Source organism: Acartia tonsa, chromosome 13, assembly GCF_053477335.1.
Source record: "Acartia tonsa isolate MP-2025a chromosome 13, ASM5347733v1, whole genome shotgun sequence".
Taxonomy (NCBI): Eukaryota; Metazoa; Arthropoda; class Copepoda; order Calanoida; family Acartiidae; genus Acartia; species Acartia tonsa.
The window spans coordinates 15,242,432-15,266,025 of record NC_137272.1 but is presented as its reverse complement, the minus strand read 5'-3'; the positions used below and the strand labels follow the sequence as shown (position 1 = coordinate 15,266,025).

The 23,594-nt window shown below is 32.0% G+C and overlaps 4 protein-coding genes across 9 annotated transcripts in view; all 4 read right to left on the bottom strand.

Moving 5' to 3' along the window:
* LOC145304637 (ero1-like protein) overlaps window positions 1-594 on the bottom strand; it is a 56,655-nt gene extending 56,061 nt beyond the window's left edge. For both annotated transcript variants that reach the window (XR_013874149.1, XM_080146569.1), the window contains exon 1: window positions 501-594. The gene's annotated coding sequence lies outside the window, so the exon portion shown is untranslated. The remainder of the gene's footprint in view (window positions 1-500) is intronic.
* Window positions 595-10,342, bottom strand: LOC145304639 (C-signal-like). The gene is made up of 12 exons (XM_080146571.1): window positions 10,304-10,342; window positions 9,545-9,591; window positions 8,789-8,867; window positions 6,459-6,534; window positions 5,624-5,687; window positions 4,960-5,054; window positions 3,638-3,703; window positions 3,065-3,128; window positions 2,618-2,686; window positions 2,011-2,074; window positions 1,466-1,509; window positions 595-1,187 (listed from the first exon to the last, which is right to left on the bottom strand). Exons 1-12 carry the CDS (start codon window positions 10,319-10,321, stop codon window positions 1,103-1,105), a joined length of 771 nt encoding a protein of 256 aa, XP_080002697.1. The 5' UTR covers window positions 10,322-10,342; the 3' UTR covers window positions 595-1,102.
* Window positions 10,340-23,146, bottom strand: HnRNP-K (Heterogeneous nuclear ribonucleoprotein K). 5 transcript variants are annotated; one of them, XR_013874150.1, is made up of 18 exons: window positions 23,060-23,146; window positions 22,564-22,628; window positions 22,204-22,271; window positions 21,404-21,521; window positions 20,940-21,036; window positions 17,888-18,035; window positions 17,412-17,465; window positions 17,008-17,185; window positions 16,417-16,512; window positions 15,802-15,980; window positions 15,427-15,547; window positions 15,072-15,113; window positions 14,528-14,631; window positions 13,690-13,770; window positions 13,455-13,515; window positions 11,679-12,769; window positions 11,143-11,224; window positions 10,340-10,966 (listed from the first exon to the last, which is right to left on the bottom strand). XR_013874150.1 is itself a non-coding variant. In XM_080146570.1 (16 exons), the coding sequence occupies exons 1-16, from the start codon at window positions 23,107-23,109 to the stop codon at window positions 12,693-12,695; spliced, it is 1,539 nt and encodes a 512-aa protein (XP_080002696.1). In that variant the 5' UTR covers window positions 23,110-23,146; the 3' UTR covers window positions 11,472-12,692. The 5 variants fall into 5 exon arrangements, 1 of the variants encoding a protein (XP_080002696.1); XR_013874151.1 differs by having other exon boundaries at window positions 12,525-12,769; XR_013874152.1 differs by lacking the exon at window positions 15,072-15,113.
* Window positions 23,117-23,594, bottom strand: part of LOC145304633 (uncharacterized) — a 177,741-nt gene continuing 177,263 nt past the window's right edge. The window contains exon 20 of the mRNA XM_080146563.1: window positions 23,117-23,594. Within this exon, the coding sequence (XP_080002689.1) occupies window positions 23,534-23,594 (61 nt within the window). The 3' untranslated portion in view covers window positions 23,117-23,533.

The window sequence follows — 23,594 nt, the reverse complement described above, 5'->3', positions numbered from 1 at the left end:
ATTTTTGGTGGGGGTAAAAAAAATTTGCGGCGCTTCGCGCGCCATTTTACCCTTCCAAAAACGAATTATCCCCCACCCTAAAAAAAAAGCTTGGACGCCCCTGAAACAGACATCCTGTTGCTTCTAAAAAAAGGATTTATTGTTTCGGTAGCAGAGATCTAAAAAATTTCATAAATCCATACATTTTATCATCAGTCCACAAAAGAGATTTGAGGAAAACATGATTTTCTCGGTTGCCATTAACTTTGAATGTCATACATCTTTAAGCTTGCTTTCCCTGTCAATTACAATGAGATGAAAAATATTTAGAATATATATTTCTCGGCTGCTATTAATGATAGATGTAAAGATTCCTATTCAAAACTAACAATACGACATTATACAACTCATGCTGTCCGTCCGTCCGTTTAACTTATCTTAATTCAATATAGTTTTCATTTTAAGCTTCGCTATTTATGGATATCGTTATCCTTGTGTACTTAAGATAAATTATAATTTACCTTTAGGTAGATAGTTAGATAATAATAAAAGCTTCTTTGATTCTATTCACTTTAATTTAAATCACCTTTAAAAGACATTCTTCATTTTAAAACATTTTCTGAAATATTTAGTTTAATATAAATCTTATGTTTTTTTTTTATTTTGGGTAAGTTACAATATAAAACATTTTATAGAAAATATTATAGAATAAACTTAATATAAGTATCTTTATATTAACATCTACATAATAAATTTATAAAGGGAGGGTTGATTATTAACGAGATTTCGTATTTAAATTATTTAGAACAATTTAAAACATCAAAGAGGCGTCATATAACAATGCTTATTTAAATAAAATGTATCTTTTTGAGTTAAATTTCTAATATTGTTTTGAAGTTTTTTTTGTGAAAAATCAAAAATGTTGTAAGATATTTATTTTTGCATTGATTTTTAATTCCAGTTTCTGGAAAGCAATATTTAAAGTTTAATAATTCTTAATTGTTTCAAAAATGTTCCTCAACACCATATCTCCCTCCATTCTACATTAAGCTCCTTTTTAGTCTTTACTTAATCATAACAAGTGGTGTTCTTTGCTATATTCTGGGTTTGGTAGTTAATAAGTTTAGAAAGGAATATCTGTTCCATCCCAAGCGATATATCTGCCAGTATCATCAATTGTTGCGCCATCTATTATCTCCAACAGCTTACTAAAATGATAAAAGTTGCTTTATCTCAAATAGTTAAAAAGCCTTTAGAGGACGGGACACATCAATTTGCGTATTTCTGAACCAAATATTTCTTAATGATGTGTATAATTATACGGTCGTTTTTGGCCAAGGCATTCCCCTTAACTATTTCTGTCTTGCACTTGACGTGGCAGCAGAAGCAATCAAAACTTCTTTCTATATGAGGCGGTGTTTGGCCGGGAATCGAACCTTTCAAAGAAAGCATAGTTGCGCTACTACATAAACTTTAGAAAATATACCTGACGGCAAAATTGGCTGAAAACAGTTTATCAGCTGGAACATTCTAAAAAGGGTTATTTTAATACAAAATATAGAGCAATTTTACGTCTATTGGACATAGATTTTTTTTTAAAAATTCCTCAAAGAAGTACAAAGTAACTATATTATTGGCCAGGAATGAGATATGAACAAATAAATCTAAATAATAAGAGGCAGATAAAATTTCGGATGCATGTGAAGGAAACGGTTTCGTCATATTTTCACAGTAACTATTCTCCTGTTTCTAGCCTCTGCGGGTCAATCACCTAACCTAAAGTAGTAACCTTACAAAAGCTACTTGGAAAATACGACGAAACCCGCAACTTCGTTTCCTTCAACATGACTCAAATTTCGTCATTATTTCTAAGACAAACCCCTCCAAAAGGATTAAATCACGAATATTTCTTTCGTATTAATTCAGATGTTATTTACGTCTGATTATTGTTGTTGTTTGTTCGTCTGAATAAAAAGATTTGTTAAGTTGCGCCTTTTTATTATTCTTGTTTTTAAATTCCAACTAACAAACCTTATGATAAGGCCTGGACAGATCAGTATCTGTAGTTCCGGGATGTAGCGCCAGGCAAATTATTCTAAAATATCATAAAATAATTGGAGGTGGCTGTTCTTTTAAGTGAAAGGATGGGACACTTGAATGTAAATTGAGCTGGTCCCAAAAAGTTTTTTACAAAAGTAACTCTCATTTGTTAGCTTGAATACCTGGGAACTTGATTGGGATAGATTTTTTCACAAATAAAGGAATTCAACTTACCAAAAGAATTACAGCAATGAAATTTGGAATGATAGTCGCTTTAAAGAGGTAAAATGTGGAACTGTGAAAAAAAATTGGTGAAACCGCCGCTACCGCCGTTAGCCGCCATAAAAAAAAATCGGCGATAGCGGAGGTTCCGCCGCCGTTTCTTCACAGTTCCACATTGTAACTCTTTAAAGCAACTGCCATACCAAATTTCATTGCTGTAACTCTTAGTTTTAGTTGAGTTCCTTTGACTTTTAGTTTTGGTTTCAAAAAGTGTAACAACCGCCTCCCCCCTTTAATATACAGCAGGATATTTTTGGTTGATCATAATTGGGAGTGTAATTTAATTCATCAGCTATTGTTTACAAATATTTTTTACCTGTTTTTTCCTCTACCAAGTTCAATAGATAGATTTTTAGTAGCCATATTTAAAGCAGCTTTAGACATTCTTAACAAACAAAAATATTTGTATTAACACAATTAGGTATAAAAATATACAGTATTGTTTAAGCTACTCACTTTAAATTATTGTCAACGACAGTCCATCCGTCGTAAGCGAAAATATGATAAACTTAGCTATTAATAGAATTGGATTATTTCAAGCTAATTTTTGTGAAGATTCCTTTGACTTTAAAATCCATGTATACCGTTCATCCTGTATTTAAGCTATTTTATGACATATAATTTGAAATTATTGCTTGTATCTTTAATATCAAAAGTGCAGTCACTCTAAGTTTGTCAGTGTTCGTTTGTCCATTAGATTTGCTGAGCTTCACTTTTATGTGTGTTGTCATCCTTGTTTTTTCTTTATAACGTATTTTTTTACCTATAAGAATACCAGCCGCCTAATCCATTATCAGAAATTGAACCAACTTTTGCTGTCATATTTACTAAACAATATATGATTTCATAAATTAGAGAGCTTCCCTGAAATAAACAACATCCAATTTCTTAAATAATGTTAGCCTCACCCAAACGTTTTGTGTATTTGGTTAAATTTCATATTTATATTTTACAGAAAGGGAGGAGACTTTACACTTTAAATTACACTATTTTATAGTACCCAAAGTTATATAAACAAATTATCTTAAACGTTGGCTTAAAAACTTTGGGTACTTTTATGTAATCTTAATTTGTTGGTTCAAACTAGCAGTCCCCCATTAAATAAATTTAATGAATAGAATGGGTGATTTTGTTGATTACAATTGTACACTAATCTATCCTCCAATGTCTCATCCCTTAAAATCCCTACTATTATTTGAATAGAGTCTTGTTCTGTCGATCGTTGGCTTAAAAACTTAGGTTACTTACATTAAATCTTGATTGGTTGGTTCAAACTATCAATTTCAAACTTTTCAACCAATAATTTAATTAATAATTTGTAATTAAAAAAAATTACCTAAAATACCAGCATGGCACTTCTTGTTATTTCCCTTGAATTTATCTGAACCAATTAATCCATTTCCTAAAACAAAAAAAATATTTATACTTCACAAACTAAAAGGACGTTCTTACAATAACATACATTTAGAATAAATTGTACACTACAGAGCTCGATCTTTAAATCGTTTATAGGTGATTTAAACCGGGGCGATTCATTTGGCGCACCATCAAATTATTAATATCAATCTTTAAATCGAATTTGCATGGGTGATTTGAATCGGGCAGTGGCGCGGGCCCGGCGCGCCAATGCCACTCACCGAGTGGCATTGGCGGTTTAAATCGGGGTGATTTATTTAATAAATAAATATTTTTTTTTAATTACTTTAATATTTTATTGCAAAACTATCGTGAAAACATTTTTATAGTTATTTTTTAAAAAAATTATATATTAATGTTTTATATAAAATACTATACTGACACGGTATTTTATATAAAATACCTTACTGACACTGCTTAAGTAATAAAGTTGTACTGGCGCGGATCGATATTTTAGTGAGTGCGCAAGCGATTTAACAACACCGCACCGAAAATCTTTTAAAAATCAGGTGCGCTGTGGCTTACCACCAGCGCGCCTACGGTTCACCTCTGAATCGCCCCGATTCAGCGCGGCATAAAAACGATTTAAAGATCAAGCTCAGGATGTATTTATGACAAGTATAGATGTATTTTTGTCAGTCAGCACAAAATAATTAAAACTATAAATACCAAAGTTAGATTATGTATAATGTAGAAATAATTCGGCAAATTAATACACTATCAAATTTGTAACCAAATAAAATTGCACTTCTGTCGGTTGTAAATATGACAACGTCCATCTTTCTGCCCAAACACCCGGGGTATTGCGTTAAGTAACTCCCAAGAAACAGCAAACTCATTGATTGCACGAAATTTGACCTAAAGCCCAGCTAGTCATAAGTTGTGTCTTTTTGGGACCCTATTTTAACTACTAGCGGTTAAGCCCCTGGAAGCCTCTAGAGGACCTTATAAATGCACTCGACACGCCCACTATTTTCAATTTAAGTTTTATAAAGAAAAAGTTTAAAAAATGGTAGGGGGGCGGGGGAGAATTTTTTCTGGGTGCGATTTCTCTTGGGTGATACCCGTCCCCAAATAGTTATAAACCTTCCTTGGAACTATAAGAAGCTTTACTGTAAAGGAGAACCATATCGGTTAAGCGGTTAGTGAGATCCTTTGCTACAGACAAAAAAGCTTACTTCTTTAAATAATAGGATATATAACATATTATGTCTGATTTTACACAAGATCCAAATAGCAAACCTTTCTGAAGAAGAGGAGATAAATGTTTAGCTACAACCAAAGGTCCAGCAGAATTTGTAGCTAAAGTGCTCATTAAACCATTAAAATCAACATCTAATATTTTTAGTAATAAATATATAATATTATATGAATCAATCATTATATATTACTAGTGGCTACGCCCCCTAGAGGCCTCTAGGGGCACTTCAGGAGGGGGGAGTCGAATTTAATAACACAATTTCTCATTTTAGATTTTTTTGGGTGCCCCCATCATTTATAATTTTAGTTTTAAAAAATTTAAATTTTTTTTGAGGGTGGGTATTTTTATTTTTTGGGTGGTTTGGGGGTGTCCTACTCCCCAAGAAAATAGTTATAAACCTTCCCGGGACCTATGAAAAGCTACCCTGTAAAGGAGAACCCGATCGGTTCAGCGGTTAGCGAGATCCTAACACACAAACATCCTGTTACTTTAGTATAAGGATATGAGAAATATAAATCCACCCACAATTATGATAAACCAAATAACCCTTTGTTAAGATTTTGTTATAGGTTTAAGTTACTGTTTTGGAACCAACCAAATTAAATTCAATAAAAATCCCCAATGTTTTTTGACCAAACGTATAAGATAACGTGGTTATAAAATTTTATTTATGTAACATCAATTCATCAATTTATTACAATTCCTTTAAGTCTAGTTTCGCCTCTACCCGAAGGATGTAAGATAGCGCTGCTATTAACAACCAAATCTATGTTTTTTTTTAATCTCATTTTTTAGTGATTTAAGTTTAAATATACTACTGTTGTGTACATATTTTATTCGATTTGAATCATGCAATGTTCGTGTAAACTTAACGTTGATATTTTTATGAATTGAATGTTTCTTCTCAAATTTAACAGAATTCTTTTAGTGTTTGTCTGTTTTTTCATAAACAGTATAATTTTGTCGAAAAATTTAAAAGTAAACAAGGATGACAACATCCATAAAACGAAGCACAGAAACGGTAAGACAAACGGACATTAAAACTTGTATAGTGTCAGAACTAAAAAATCAGAATATAAATGTATAGGAGTCGATGCAAAATTGTAAGTAAATTTGTTGAAAAACTGCTGATACAATATAATGGTTATGGACATTCTTACTTTTTAGGACTTGTTATAGAATTGCTTCGCTTATAATATTGTATTTTATTGTCCCAGGAATCAATATACAAAAATCAGATCAATCGAATAATTAGATCACTTAAAATTTTGTTGTTGAAAAGTAAAAAAAAACAACATATTTAAAATGGACGTACGGACATTCTGGTAATGATTATAGAGCTGCTACGCTTTCTAAATCGTACCTAACTACTACAGGAATCACCATGCAAACTGGAATCGATAGGACAATTCTAACATGCCTAAATTAACGAAGAAAGTTATCCGTATCGGACGTACGGTTAGACCCTAATCATGGAAAAGCTGCGCTTTAAAAAATTTAAATTCGTTTTGTACAGGTACCTAATTGAGATTTTTTCCTAATTTATTAAAATGTTTTTCAACAATTTGAGATAAATTGACAATATCATCTTCTTTTGTAACGTCACATTTAAACACCTTAAACAGAAAAGTAACAAGGATGACAACATCCATAAGTAGCGAAGCATAAACAATTAAATAAGAATTGAGATATTAGTTAACAAAAGCATGTATATTAGGAAAAAATCACGAAACCTTTTCATCATTTGTTTTTAATTTCTTAATATTTATTTATATTTCAGTACTATGACTAACAGACTGACGGTCAAAGTAAATTACTTACTGGATGCTCAGAACAACGGGAAATTTAATTTTGATATTTTTAACTACAAAAAATTAAAAAAAAACGGACCATAAACACCAAAGATATGAAGAAAAATGTGAAAAATATAAAAATAGCCAAAAACCTGCAAAAAGGCAGTTTTACCGCCATTGATGTGTTCTTGAAACGAAAGGAAAGGGATAGTTCTACGAAGTGTATTTAAAGAGTTAAGGTGCTTAGAGTAGTGAACTTATATATGTCTTAGTAGAATATATTAGGCATTGGATAGATATGATTATATGTTAAAGAATTTTTAACATTGACCAGACCAAACTTTTTTTATCTGACAATATCTAAAAAAGTTAAAGTGATTTGCCACATAAATCACATGAGAATGGTCTATTTTTTTCCAAATATGTATAGCCAAAACACCAATATCAGAGAATCTTTTTCCACAAATTTCACAAGAGTTATAAAAAAATTGAACAGGGGTTCCCCTTGGGACAAGTTACTTAAAAAACATAAAAAATAACGTCCGGTTCATAATAGGAGAGGTTTTCTATAGATTCTTTAAAAAAAAAAAAAAACGTCCGGTTTACTTACAATATACACATAATCTCACGCGGAAATACCAACTAACCATACAACATATATATATATATATAAAAAGACCTTTCTCATGTAATTTATGTTGCAAATCACTAACTTTTTGAGATATTGTCAAATAAAAAAAAGTTCGGTCAGGTCAATGTTAAAATTCTTTAACGCAATCATATCTATCCAATGCCTAATATATTCTACTAAGACATATAAAAAGATCACTACTCTAAGTACTATACTAAATATTTTATTGGTCATTCTTTGTTGTTATGTGTATTTTGTTGTATAAAAAGTTTGAAGTTCTATCAACTAGTAAATGCTATCTAAAGTTGTATTTATGACAAAAAAGTTTTTGCCATATATAACATGCAACGAAGTTGAAAATAAAAACTCATTTTTAAAGGAAAATCCCTGGTCAAATCTTTTAATTTTAATCAATAACTTTATATTATGCACTACAACGTTATTTGAAATAGAAAAAACTTACAGTTCACTATTTATTTTTAAATGCACTTCGTGAAACTATCCCTTTAATTTTGATATATATAACTGAAAAACTTTGGAAATTGGGCAATAAACACCAAAGGTATGGAGAAAAATGTGAAAAATACAAAAATAGCCTAAAACCTGCTTAAAGGCAGTCTGACCGTCATAGTTGTTTTCTTGAAACGACAGGAAATTTAATTTTGATTCTATAACTGAAAAAATTTTGGAAATCGGACCATAAACACCAAAGATATGGAGAAAAATGTAAAATATACAAAAATAGCCTAAAACCTGCTAAAAAGCGGTCCTATCGCCATTGATGTTTTATAGTTAATTGTGCTCCTTGATAATAGGAATGTTGTCAAAAAATTTCAGCCTTTTATCTTTTAAAGGAGCCGAGAAAATCACGTTTCCCCCTAACTAAGACGGACATACGGACAGACGGACATACGGACATTTCAAGTTATAGAGTAGCTTCGCTACTAAAAATTAATGAAGGGAAGTCTTGATTCATTAATAAATGCGCGAAAGCGAATTTGTGATGAAAGGGATAGTACATAATTCACTGCAAATAACGGAAAATGAAATAATTCGAATATTCGAATTTCAGCTGATTTTTAGGGTATGTACTAGTAAAAACCAAAAATCTTTTTTTTTCTTAAATTAATTCAGTTGTTGGTTATCCTGTTACATCCTATACCTAGAGAGCTCAATAGAACATGGTCATTATATTAATTTTGTGATTCTGTTATATTTCTGCTCAATAGTTTAACTTCATGTTAAATCTATTTTGTTGTGGATTAAATCAGGAAACCTGCCATAATCAGACCAGGGTTGAAAAAAGCAGGTAAGCCTCGGTTAGATATCTTATTCCATAAACAACAAACATTCCTTGACTCCCCATTGATGTCGAGACTCATCTAATATTGGAGCTAAAACCTACATACATGTAAGTACTTTAGTCAACTCAAAAACAATTTAAACCTGAGTATTGGGCAAGGATTTAAGATTATCAGCCCTTGTTGGGTCTCTGCAAGTACCAATTACTTGAACACCTCGGGAACTAAAATATATTTTTTTTATGAATGGCAATGAGATACAACCCAACAGCATAAATGTTCAGACTTTTTTAATAATGCGAATTCAAGTATATTCTAGACCAATACAAGGATTAATTACCTACCCAAGAAGTGTTAAATATTCTAGAACAATACCAAAATTAGATACCTATCTAAGAATTCTAGTATATTCTAGAACAATGCCAGAATTAGATACCTACCTGAGAATTCTAGTACTGTATTTTAGACCAATACCATTGTAAAGTACTTACCTAAGAATTCTAAAATATCCTAGATCAATGTCTTAAATTAAGTACCTACCTAAGAATTCTAGAATATTTTAGAACAATACCAGTATATGATACCTTACTATGATTTCTAACATTTTATAGACCAATACCAGTATATTGTACCTACCTAAGAAAATTCTAGTATATTCTACAGCAATACCATGATTGAGAACCTACCTAAGTATTCTACCGTAATTGAGTACCCACCAAAGAATTCTAGCATTTCTCAACCAATACCATAATTACTGATTAGGTACCTACCTAAAACTTCTAGCATAATCTAGACCTATGACGTAATTAAGTACCTAGTTAAGAATTCTAGTATATTCTAGATCAATACTATGATTAAGAATCTTTCAATTCTAGATCAATATCTTGAATTTAGTACCTACCTAAGAATTCTGGCATATTCTAGGCCAATACCACGACTCGCACCCTGTGCAAAAAGAACTATTTACATGTAAAATTTCGAAGCTTTACTGCATTTTCTAACATTCCTATATATTATAGAAAAAGATCTTTTATTTAAACATGTTAGGATTTTTAGTCTTAAATTTCTTTGTACGATAAGGTATATTAAGGAATCATGGCTACTCTAACTTTCTACAGGAAGTCAATTATAGACATTTTGAAGTGACCAAATCGTATTATTAATTTCACATTGATAACGACTCTATTGTTTTCTAAATTAAGTTAACTTGCATTTTCGACAGAATTGCCTACGTCCATAAAATGAATACAGAATTCTGTTCAGTAATATTCTTTAATTTTAAAAGTTAGCTTTGGCATCCTTGTTTATTAATAACTAGGAAATTAATGTTCGCAGTCAGGGAGAAAGATTCTAACATACAACTCTAAGCGAAAATTTCTCTACAACCCACCTAACTCTTCTCGTTAGTTACAGCACAAAACAAGTTTTACGCCACTGAAATATCAAAATTTTCAGCAATTTTAAATTTTGCAGAGTCACAGCCCATGAGCGCAAAATTTAAATAAGTAATCTCTTCAGAACCATCAAAGGAATTTTTTTTTAAATGTGGTAACAACGCAAAACCCATTTAAGCTAGCTAACTATAGACGTAAGGAAATAACCTCTTTTTAAAGTAGCAGCGATACTAAACATTAATAAGTATTCTAGTTTTTTTTTCCTGAATTAGTGCGATTGCCATTTTATATCAGTTAATTAATCTGAAATAGAGAGTTATAGAATAAACACATATTTTAAATAACATTTATTTATTAAGTTTTAGTGTAAATTTTGCTACAGTAAAAAAGCTATTTGTATATAATAAAAAATATTTTCAAATAGAATTTTTATGACTGAAAAATTTAATTTGCAAATAACAGGTGTAGAATATCAACATAAAAAGTAAATCATCTAAATTCAAATCATACAATGTGACCTACAAATGCTTAATGTTAACAAAATTCAATGAAAAAGTTGTCTTTTAAATTATTTCAAACAAAAGATTTTCTATCTTGAACACCATAAATTAAATAAATTAAAATTTGCTATCATTTGAAAATAAATAACAATAAAAGTTTTCAACAAATGTTATCAATGTATATATCTTATTGCTTAAAAATCTATAACTATCCGCTGGATAAGAACCGGTTCTCATACAAACTGATCATGTATAGCATCGTGAAACAGACAATTTTCCACGAAAAATAAAATAAAAATCATGAAATTAACACCAGTTTGGTTAAACCGGGCCTTCGGCGATAAAATGCGATACATAACTATTCTTTTTTTCTTCACTTTGATCCTACTTTCTTCTTATTTTCTCTCTGCCTTCAATCATGATCAAATCCTAAAATAATAAAAAACAACATTATTTCCTAATTATTGAAATACTGAAACTATAACGAATTTTGTTCTAACATCTAAATATTAAATGATTTGTTACTCTATAATTGTTAATATTCGTTTGTCTACCTTAAGCTTTGCTTTTATGGATTTTGTCATCCTTGCTGTTAATAAGTTTACCTAAAACAGCCTACACAAACCCTCAATTCTGTCTGTTTACACTTCTTGTGAGAGATAGAAAGACAGGTGTTCTGTTTAGTCCCTAGTAACAACAGATGTTATAGATTTGAAATAAAAGGCTTAAACTGGAAATTTCCTAAACTAAAAAGTAATTAAATTCCTTCTTGTTAACAAACAGAATCTAAAAAAAATATATTATATTTGAAAAAGGTGTTTGAATTTGATCTTATAAAAGTTGAGATAGATTGTAAAGGGAAATAGGTGCACATAACATTTGAGGAACAAGCATTCTGAAAATCAATGAGACAACCATTTAATCAACAATATCATATATTTCCAGCAATGGTGGGGGTAAAGATGTGTAGACTTTAAAACACCTCATTTAACTTAAAATTAAAAAAATACATACATTGGATTACCCCCCACTTCAAAACTTTGAAACCCCTCATTTCATCCCCCTCAAAGTTATTGCTTGGACGTCTCTGATTTACAGGCTTTCAGAAAACATGTTCCTCTCTATGTAGATATCTACTTACATTGCAGGGTCTTCTTTTAGATCAGGGACACAGGGACGACTGTTTTCCAGGGACACGTTCCAGCAGGGATTCAGGGACAGGTTGTTGCACCAAGGGATCATTTCCCGCAGGGATTAAGGACCATTGGGCCAACCCGTTGTATATTTTATTCCATGCGCGTTCAGGGACCTTTTGAAAGGGCCAGCCATAATTTTTTTGTTAGAATCAGTCTAACCAGCGTTCAGCAGCAAACAATGGAAATAGGGACATGCCAACTACAATTTTGCCATTTTGTTGATCTGATAACAAGCTGAATCGGCCAATCAAGATCATTATTGGGCAAAACAGTCACAAGCCATTCTGGTTAAGGGCCAGAGGTTTAACCGAGAGCCACGAACCCGCGTTGTCTGGAACCACAAGTTTTCGGGCCATATGGGATTTTTTAATTAGCCAAAACATGATTAATGGGCCAATTTTGATTTCACTTTTTAAAAACCTAGGTAGGGCTTTTTTGTTATTTTAAACTCTGAAAAAAGTGACATGGATAATTAGATAAAGTGTCAAAAAAAATCATGTTATGAACACAAAAAATATTCATTAAGAATTACAGGGATTTTTTAAAAGATAAGATTAAAATTCCATATCAATAGTACATTATGACAATTTTTATTTAAGCCAAGATGTTTTAAGTTTTCAAAAAGATTTTATATGATATTCATTAAAGAAAAGGACATTTTATTGATTTATATTCTTGTACAAAAAAAGAAACAATTATGGATAAGGATGTTTTTTTACAAGGGCAAAAAATGCAACGGCTATAAATGATAAGTTAAAAGTGTACTAAAAAAAGTCTGAGTAAAAACAGACCTGTACTTTATATACAAGACACAACACAAAGAAAGTCGCCATGATCACCATGATTTAGATGCCACAGATGCTAGGTAGATACAAAAGGATGTTGGTTCTTTTTTTCATTTCGAAGATTTTTTTGTGGGTCATCCGGCGATTTTTGGTCATTTTGTGGATTTTTTGTTGTTAGTAAGATCCAGGAGCATTTTCTCTGACACACTTCTGGAGCAGATACTGCGCGGATTGGATGGCATCCGGAGTACCTAGGATACAGGTACAAATTATTATCATGGAAAGAAAACGAAGTAGCTGGTTTCGTCGTAGTTTCAGTAACTTTTATTATGTTATTTTAGGTTAGTTAAATGTTAATGTTTGCCCCGCAGGGTTAGAGCAGGGGAGAGGACTAGAAATAGGAGAAAGGCTACTGTGAAAATACGACATAACCCGCTACTACGTTTTTTTCCATGATCCACAATAATTTAGTTATTTAAATAAGTATAACAGGGCCAATTGTGTCCAAAAAAGCGTAACAATATTTTAGAATTAAAGGATAATCTTAAGATAATAGATTTGTTCTGTTATAGATTTGAGTTTCTATAATAGTAACAGGATAATTGTCTGTCTGTCCGTCGCGTGTGTTCCGACCGAGAAGGATCTCGATTTTTATTTACATCACAGCTTTGGAAATTCCCCCTTCCCTTAAGAAAAATGACGTCTCTTGAATAAGAACCCTCCCTCCAAATTTTTTATTCATAAAACTAAAATTGAAAGTAAGGGATTTAATCCATTCCCCTTTCCCCTACCATCAAGTGTCCTTAGAGGCCTCTAGGGGCCTTCCTGCTAGTATTAGATAATACTATAAATATTCATCCTTAACGAAAAGACGTAAAGTCGGTAATAGAATAGCTACGCTTCTCAACTTATAGCCAAGTAGATTAATAATAATACCTGAGATGGTGATAATTCTGTCATTTGATCCAGGTTCCGGGTCACCAATCTGGATGTTTGCCTAAACAATAAATAGCTGATAAAGCTTATTCCCTCAAAAATCCTAGTTGAGCACTGAAATATCCCCCCCCCCCTATTTTAAAATAAATTGAAAGAAAAATTGGATGTACATTATTTAATTGTCCATTGTCTTATCCCTTAAGATCCCTGTTCAGAAGTGTAAAGTAAAGTTTACCTGTGCATCCATTCTGATTTTCTTGAGCCTGGAGCCTCCAGGACCCATTATAGCGCCAGCAACATCATTGGGGATGGTAACCTACAAAATAAAGAATCTTAAATTGGTTGAAGAAATTAACAAATACCTATGCCTATTAAAAAATAAGACATATAAAGCTTGTATTAAGCACTACAAGAAAATTCTGAGTCTTAACATAATCGGTAATGAATAGAACCTATCGAATCTGTTACAGGAATTATCATGACAAGTTTCAATTCGATATAAAAATCCTAGCATGCCTAATCTAACGATAAGAGATTAAAGATTTGGAGAAACAATAAATGTTTATTGTATAAAGCTTTACTCTTAAAAAATTTTTCGCGTATTTACCGTAAAGTTGGGTGTAACCTTTTATTCAAATGCTCTTATTAAGTCAAACTGTTCTTAACACGCAAAAAAAAATGTCCACCTTAACTCATACCCTAACCAAAAAAAAAATCCGTTTTTTGGTGGGTTTTGGGTAGGTTGGTTTAAAAAAACCCGTTTTTTTTGATTAATTTCTATGCTAGTAGTCAATTTAGTAAATTATGCTACAATTGTTTTTACATTTAGTTGAATATTTTCTATCTAGTTTTGTATATTATAACTAGGTCTAGAAGTTGAAAGTTTTAAAGAAAAATAGATGAATGAATAGATTCATTCTCTTCTGTTTACATCATAAATGTATTTCTAAATCTATCAGTTTTTATCATTATATAGTTTTTTTTAAAGCCTTTTATTTAAGTAACATTTCTAATAATGGGTTGTGTCGACGTTTTGATTAAAAAACTTGGTTGTTTAAAATCTTGGTTCTAACCTGGGTAGTTTCAACAGCTCCGCCTTGAGCAGCACCGCCACCACCATAACCACCAGCACCACCTCCATACCCGCCTTGATCACCTCCATAGCTACCTCCATAACCTAATTTGATATTAATTTGATTAATATTAAAATAAAGTGAATATTATAGAGATATTTACACCCCCCCCCCCCCTTAAAAACACAAAATACCCGGGGCAAAAACTTTTGTCCTTGAATTTACTCTCAGTATCCCTCAAAAACTTTATTTTTGGGTGGCCCACTCCCAAAAAGACCATTATGTGTATTCCCAGAAAATAGAGCCTAATCGGTCTTAAGATTTAGCTCTGTTATAGATTTGGACCGACAGACGGACAGATCTCTTTCAACTTTTGGTTAATAGTTCAGGTAACAATTTAAAGAAAACTTTAAATTTACTTTGTTGAACCAAGTTGTGTCTTAAGTATTACTTGATGTAAATTGTAAATATACGTATCTAAAGAGTTCAAATCCATCAAAGAGGTGTTCATAGTACAAACAAAACAAAAACACAATTTACTAACTTTTGTCTTTTTGATGTTCGTTCTTAAATTCACTTTTAAATTCTGAAAATAGTTTCTTAAATAATCAGAGCAAAAGGATAGTTATATAATACAAGGAATTTATACAGTAAGTAGGTTTAATTATTTAAGTCATAATTTTAAATTAAGTAGGTACCTAGTTTTAAAAAGTATCTTGAAATGATTTTTTCCAATAAAGGGGAATAAATCATTAGGAGTTTTAAAACTGTGAAAATAAGAAAGTGACTATTTAAGAGAAGGAAAAGTCATATAAATGAAAAAAGATGCTCTTAAAAAAGTTTATTTCTAAAATAGTTTGGGTTTTTGAATTTGTCCGAGAGTAAATTGTTATTCGTACCTCCATCATTGCCATAGCCACCTTGACCACCGCCATAACCACCACCTTGGGCACCGCCGTAGCCACCTTGATCCCATCCACTACCGCCACCATAGCCACCTTGCCCGTACCCGCCATAACTGTGAGTCAAAGTTGTAAACATATTTTTCTTATAAGTCCCATTTACATTTGAATTTCGTTTATAATTTCTTTTTGTGATTCATATTTTACAATAAATCTTGATACTTATTATAGCGTTGCTTCTCCATACTATACGTCTAAAATTTGCAGGTTAACTTACAAAATTCTTATTAAATAACAATTGTGGATTTTTAGGTATGAATGCTACCAATGAGTGTGTTATGTGATTAATTTTATAAATTCTACAACTTTCCTATCATAACCAGCAGCGCCTCCGTTTCCATATTCCCCTCCTCCTCCATATCCACCCCCGTATCCTCCACCATAGCCTCCTCCCTGGGAGTCGTCCCCATACCCTCCCCCGAAGCTACCGCCACCGCGTGGCCCACCAAAGCCCCTCTGGGGTGGTCCATCCCTGCCCCTTCCGCCAAAACCTTAATAATAGTTTATAGATTAACATAGCTTTATAGAAAATAATATATTTTGAATCGAAACAATAAAACGGATAAGTGGGACGGCTAGTTAAATTAGTAATTTATTTATATCAGGTGAAAATAACGTTTCCTAAATAATCATTTTCCTATCAGCGGATATTTGATCATAGTACGAGATGGTATAATAAATACTTATCGCAGCGTATTATAGGCAGCTTTCCGTGCATAGTAAAATAAAAAAAATTCCAGTTTTGATGGCAAGAAGGGACCCGGGGAAAACAAAACAGATACCTATCAATTTTAAGATTTTTATTTTGTTATTTAATAAAAATTCTGTATAATACGATACGATACATGATTTTTCAGAATAGCTCATAACCGTTTCTAATCAATGGGATATTTAACAGTTTCGAAGCCATACAAGAAATTGACATACCTTCATCGGCTCCCCTTCCAAAACCACGGGCGCTACCTCTGCCGCCCCTACTTCCAAATCCACCGCCGAAATCGTCGTTGAATCTGCCGAACCCGCCTAAAGTTAATTCATCCAAATTATTATTAATTCTTCTTTATTTAGGTGTAGCATTAAATGGCGGTATATTAATTAATACTGGACATAAAGATTTTTATATTCAGCTTTTTCAGTTCTGAACCTTTTCAAGTGTTAATGTTCGTTTGTCCAACCTTTTCAAAGCTTCCCTTTTATGGATGTTGTCAACCTTGTTTTGGTGCCATTAGTCTTAGGGGTACATCAAATGTTTTCTGTTAGTTAGGCATGTTTAATGTTTATTTAGTTTTAGCTGTCATATCCGCTAGGCGGCGTTTTTTTTTTATTTTTTATTTTTGGCGATTTCTCTAGGGAGGGTTATGGTACCCTCCCCCAAGATAGCTAGAAACTAACTTATGTGAAGCTAAACTGTAGAGGAGAACCATATCGGTTTGACAGTTAGAGAGATCCCTCGGTACAAACAGATAGATATCCTGTTACTTTTTTATAAGGATTGAATGAATTGTTTATGCTACTTGCCTGGGCCGCCTCTGCCGCCACGATCTCCGAATCCTCCGCCCCGCATACCACGTCCACCTCTGGGACCATCAAAGCGTCCACCGTCAGGTCCGTATCCCATATAGTTAGTGCCGATACCAGCCTCCCAGTTGATGGGGTCATAGGGGCAATCCTCCCCACGAATTTCTGTACTTCTCACCTACAAAATTATTACATTTAAACCATGCAATGGTGTCTTTGGCGGTTTCTAAGAGTGCATGTAAAAAAGAGAACCAGGGGGGGGGGGGCAATTTCAACTCGTTTGTTTATTACCTACATTATGGTAGGTTATGATAGAAAGCAACATCCTTAGGTAGTTAATGCTCTAAGTAAAGTTAGAGTAGCTGCGCTACCAAAAATACTATACTACGGTGTAACAGAATCACCTTTTCAAAGATCATTTCGGTAGCATTCATCAGTTTGTCCATAGTTCCAGTAACCTAAATACAAACAATGTAGGTATTCTACTAGTAGCATAATAAACTTTAAAAAAATATATAAATTAACATGGTCGGATGTCCATCTTTAGCTTGTTAAACTTTTTGTTTGTAGCAAATTCGGATCATGGAAAGAAATTAAAGTAGCGGGTTTCGTCGTAATTTCACATTACCTTTTGATAGGTTATTTTAGGTTAGGTTAGGTAAATGTTATTGAATGCCCCGCAGGGTTAAGAAATAGTCCCCGCAGAGGCTAGAAATTGAGAAAAGCTACTATGAAAATACGACGAAGTTAATACTTCCTTTTCTTTCCATGTGATCCCCAAAATCTTCTTTTCTTTCTGTAACTCCAACTGTCTGTCTATGTGTCTGTCTGGCTGTATTTCCATCTTTTTGTCAATCTATCAGTATATCTTCAAAGTCACCTGTACGACGCGTTCAGTAGACATTGGGGCACAATCCGCTGCAACTTTGACATTGCATTCCGCCTTCTCTCGGATTTCCTTGATTTTCTCTCCACCTTTGCCAATAACGCCCCCAGCGATTGAAGCATGAACCAAAAATTTAATTTCCCTGAAAAAAAAAAGTATGTAAAAAGAATGGTTAAAGCAATTGCAGTGATTCAGCCAATTAATTCAATTTAAATTGCAAAAAAATAAATGTTTTGTTGGCGTGGAGTTGGCGTAAAACTTGTTTTTGATGAAACTGAAGGGAAGTGCATAATAAGGGGGGGGGGGGGGGGCACAGTTATGAAATCTTGACCACAAAGATTTTTTATCCAATCTTGACAAGTGAGGTATTTTTGGAAAGAGGAATATACATAGAAAACGCCTATGTAAATTAGAAAATCCGCAGAAATCATATTTGCAAGTTATTTGCAAAAATCTGCAATGTTAATTTGCAAAATTAATTTCTTGCCTTAAATGACTTATTTATAAATAAATCTTTTATGAAATATGTTTATCTATAAGTTTAGAACATACTTAAGGCAAAAAATATTTCTTTAGTGTTACTTTTTTCACCCTATATATGAAAAAAGCAGTTTCTCACAATTTATCATAAAAAAAGGGATAGGAACAAAAAATATATTTTTTCTTGATGTAAACACAATAATTAGCATAAAATCTATCATCCTAAACATAAAAATCAGATATAGAATCCTTTTTATAGGAAATATAGTGCAAAAATTAACTAAGACATTTTTGCAAAGTATGAAAATCTAAAGAAAATAGTTATTTTTTATTTTGATATACATATAAGATAAATGTATATAAAATTAGTGATCAAAAACTATGAAACATGTTATAAGTTTTTCAACACTGTCATTGATTAAATTGCACTTTTAGGTTTAAGAATTACCGAAGTAGTGCATAAAAACTCTTATTATGAAGTAATTAAACAAAATAAATGCCAAAAAACCACCTACATAATAGTCTACTGCATTATAAAAAACGCATAATTGTTGATTTGAATTTATTTTGTTTAATAACTTAAAAAAAGAGGTTTTATGTGCAAGTTTGGTAATGAGTAAACCTAAAAGTGCATTTTAATCAAGGATAGGGTTGAAAAAAGTTATAACATGTTTTATAGTTTTTGATCACTAATTTTATATACAATTATCTGATATGTATATCAAAAGCAAAAAGAACTATTTTCTTTAGATTTTCATACTTTGCAAAAATATCTTAGTTACTTTTTACACTATATTTCCCCTAAAAAGGATTCTATGACTGATTTTTACATTTAAGATGATAGATTTTATGCCAATTATTGTGTTTACATCAAGAAAAAACATATTTTTTGTTCCTATACCTTTTTTTTATCATCAAATGTGAGAAACTGCTTTTTTCATATATAGGGTGAAAAAAGTAACACTAAAGAAAATTGTTTTGCCTTAATTATGTTCTAAACTTATAGATAAACACGTTCCATAAAAAGATTTTTTCTAAATCTGTCATTTAAGGCATGAAATAAATTTTGCAAATTAACATTGCAGATTTTTGCAAATAACTTGCAAATATGATTTCTGCGGATTTTCTAATTTACATAGGCGTTTTCTATATATATTCCTCTTTCCAAAAATACCTCACTTGTTAAGATTGGATAAAAAAATCTTTGTGGTCAAGATTCCATAACTGTGGGGGGGGGGGGGAGAAATAAGGGAAGAGGGTTGAAGGGAAATATTTGACTTAGAATTGTTTGTCAGAATAGCATTCCATAGTCCCTGGTAAAAAAAATAGCAATGGGGAAATAAAATTATTCGTAGCATGCCTCTAAGGTAAGTGACTTGACCATTACAACATACTGCAATTAACTTTTTTAGATGATGATTTAATGGTAAGGACCAAATAGTTAAGCCTAATAATCTTGGCAAAAATTCTTAATTAAAACATCCACATTCCACACAGATCGAGAAATCGCAGATTATGATAGGTATGTAAAATTCCTATATTTTATTAAAAACATTTATTTTATCTGATCTAAAGCGATAAACCTAAAAAAATAAAACGAATGTGATTATTATACAGTGTGTTTTTTTTATGAGAACTTTTTTGAAAGCAATTTTTCCCCACTTACAGTTATCAGAATTTAATGATTAATGGCTTATTTTCTTTGTTTTTTTTTTAAGGCAATTAATAGAACAACAAAAAAATATTTCAGTTTTTATTTAAAATCTAAATTTCAAAACTTAGGTGTCAACATATAAAAATGGTTTTAGCGCATTTTTCTTAAAAAAGTACTCCCTCCCTGGTTGAGATATGACCTCAGGGGTGTATATTCTGCATGGGATCCCCTGCTCAGGGGGGGAATAAAAAATAAGTGGTTGGAGGGGAAAAAAAATGTAAAAATTAAGAAAACTGAAAATATTTTTTCCATTTCGCCCCCCTCCTTGGTTAAAAAAAACTAAAAAAAATGTGTGGTAGGAGGGATAAAATAAACAAAATATAGAGTTCTTTAAATATTTTTCTATTCCCCCCCCCCCTACTTTTTAAGAAAAATCTAAGGGAAAAAAAAAAAAAAATTTGTAGCAGGGGACAAAAAAATAAATCTTGTGCAGAATATACACCCCTGTATGACCTTTAAACTTTGATATGTTCTAGTACATGTCCCTAATAGTATCTGTATACATTTAGCTCTATATCTCAACTTTGAAGTGTTTAGCAGCCATTCTTGCAAAAGGTTGATTATTTGAGCATAAGAAAAATGCGCTAAAACCATTTTTATATGTTGACACCTTAGTTTTGAATTTTAGATTTTACTGTACTTTTTAAATAAAAACTGAAATATTTTTTTGTTGTTCTATTAATTGCCTTAAAAAAACGAAGAAAATAAGCCATTAATCATTAAATTCTGATAACTATAAGTGAGGTAAAATTGCTTTCAAAAAAGTTCTCATAAAAAAAACACACTGTATTTAGCATGCCTGATATATAATAATATCTTAAGTTTTGATCAAACATTTTAAAGATTTCTTACTTGTTTTCATTTTCATCTCTGTTACTGTTCTTGTCATCATAGGCGAATGGAAGGCACATTTCCACAGCTTTCAGCAGCTGTTCCCATTCCACGTTACCTAGATAGATAGAAACATAGAAGTATAGATAGATAAATGAATGGAAGGCACATTTCCACAGCTTTCAGCAGCTGTTCCCATTCCACGTTACCTAGATAGATAGAAACATAGAAGTATAGATAGATAAATGAATGGAAGGCACATTTCCACAGCTTTCAGCAGCTGTTCCCATTCCACGTTACCTAGATAGATAGTTTTTTGCTATGTATAAAAGAAATCTTCCTATCTACCAGAATAATAATGACTTAAGTATCAAGTACCCTTACAGCCTGTAAGTTACAGGGTATGTGTCCAGAATTCTTGAACAAATTCTTAATCTATATCTTATTTTCTATCTTGTTATATAATTAACTATCTATCTATCTACCTGAAACAATGAGAACTCTCTCAGGTCCCTGAGTATCAGGAACCTTGACAAAGCAGCCAGAATCCTTCCTCAACTTCTGGATTGTCTCACCTCCCTTGCCAATAATGCTACCAGCACACTAAAAAATTATCAGTTGATAATAGTTTTATAACGCATCGTATTATAGACAGCTTTCCGCGGATATTAAAGTTAAAAAAATTTTAAGACTAAAACCAATTTTATTTTCATATTTGTGAAAACTTGTCAGTAATACTATGCTATACATGATTATTCAGTATGACTGATAACCGGTTCTAATTCAGCGGATATTAATGGTTTCTTGCAGAGGGCATATCTCACTAACTTTTGAAATGTCCAAATTGTGAAATATGACAATGAAGGAGGGAGGGGACAAAGCATGTAAATTATACTGGTACCCAAATTTCAAAAAACAATATACATATTATTTTAATTTGGTTTTACAAACTTTCAGCGTCCAAACTTTTCTACCGTTAATTTTAATACAAAGAAGAGATAATTTCAATTTGTTTATCGTAATCGGGGATGTACATGTACTTCAATTTATAGTCTAATGTCCTATCACTAAGATCACCGGCTGGAAACAAACAAAATTCAATTTGGTTTTTTGTCGGTTCTTGTGGAAGAATGCCAAATTAAGTACCTAACGATATAATACCTAAACAAAACAATATCTTGTAAATAATATCTATCCACACTGTGACATTATCTAGCCTGTTGGAATATTTCGACCATATCCATCAGACAAACGAACATACACGACTTGTAAATTATATATTCACCTTAGATGGAATGAGAAGTCTAATTTCTGGGCCAGTATTATCACGTCTGAACTTTTTGTTCAATCCTCCTTCAATAATCATACAATATAATTCTTATTCTATTGAATAAAAAACCAAGGATATTCCTTGAATCAAACAATCTCGAAGAGTACTTGGAGAAAAAATAGGGCTGAGGGGAAAATGAAATATTTTGCAGCCGGGGAAAAAAATAAATCTTGTGCAGAATAAACACCCCTGCCATTCCAATGACTACTATTTTGAAATAAAATATAAGTTTCGCCAAGGCCAAAGGTTAGGTTTTAATAAATAAATCCTACTTATCCTTCATTTTTTATAATTTAAATTATATTGTTTGATTACCATCATCAAATCCCCCTCTACCACCTCCTCCCCTTCCCCTTCCGCCGCCACCGAAAGAATCCCTTAATCAGTAAAGATTGGTAATTGGGGTCGTTTTTTTCTTCTCTTACTAAAATCCGCATTATTTTGCAATCTAAAAGCGAATCTTTTATAAAATATAGGTATGTTTAACCATATAGCAATTCGACTGTCACTGATAAATGTACTTATTTAACCCCCCCCCCTCTCCCCCTACACACAAAAACAAATGAGCCCATGTGTTTAAACTTTTTAAAAGGCTCTTTATGAAGATATTCCTTAACTGAATAATTTAACAGCTTTTCAACTTTCTACTTTATTTCAGATCAATGTCTTTTTAAAGTTCTTGAATATCTATGTTTAATATCTGCAATTTGCATACGTCATTTATTTGTAGATGTACCCATAACACTACAAATAATATTTGCCCCTACTCCCCTCCCCAATGAGAAACGACCCCAACTAAACAGCTTTCCTTGGGGCCCTCTCTTGATAACCATCCCAGTCTCCGAAACGTCTCTTGTTCATTTTTAAGTCTGAAAAAATATAATAAATTAATTAATTGGTTTATCACAGATATCTTCTTTTCAAATGCAATCAAACTCATATTGCTAACAAATTCTAATACTTCCATCTTCTTGAAGTCAGCCTTAGATTGTAGGTTACAAAAACAAGATAGGGGGGTGGAGGGGTGGTTGATGCACTTTTTGTAATCAGCCCTAAAAGTAGACAAAAAGGAAACTCGACTAAAAAGAGTTTACTGGGATTTGGCATGGCATCTAGGTAAAATGTAAAACTATAGCGGATCCCAATGCTGTAACTTTTTTTATGTTGTAGTTAATTTAAGTTTTATGTCTGGTACAAAAAGTGACACATCCGCCCTAAATAGAAAATATTCTTGAGTTTGTTTGTGTTTGTGAGTGGTATAGCTCTCATTTGTTCATTAATTGAACTAATAACAATCAATATCTTCAACTAACCCCTCGTCTAATTCTGAATACAGAATGTCCTGA

Excerpts from the sequence above, each read along its gene's own strand:
- HnRNP-K (XM_080146570.1), bottom strand. The coding sequence starts at position 23,109 with ATGAACAAGAGACGTTTCGGAGACTGGGATGGTTATCAAGAGAGGGCC. Across the intron at positions 17,186-17,411 it reads CCGAAATGATCTTTGAAAAG|GTGAGAAGTACAGAAATTCG; the intron begins GTGATTCTGTTA and ends ATAATTTTGTAG. Across the intron at positions 13,516-13,689 it reads AAATCAGAATGGATGCACAG|GCAAACATCCAGATTGGTGA; the intron begins GTAAACTTTACT and ends TTTATTGTTTAG.
- LOC145304639 (XM_080146571.1), bottom strand. Across the intron at positions 2,687-3,064 it reads GGCGGCTGGTATTCTTATAG|AATGTCTAAAGCTGCTTTAA; the intron begins GTAAAAAAATAC and ends TTGTTTGTTAAG. Across the intron at positions 2,075-2,617 it reads CTTGGTAGAGGAAAAAACAG|AATAATTTGCCTGGCGCTAC; the intron begins GTAAAAAATATT and ends ATGATATTTTAG.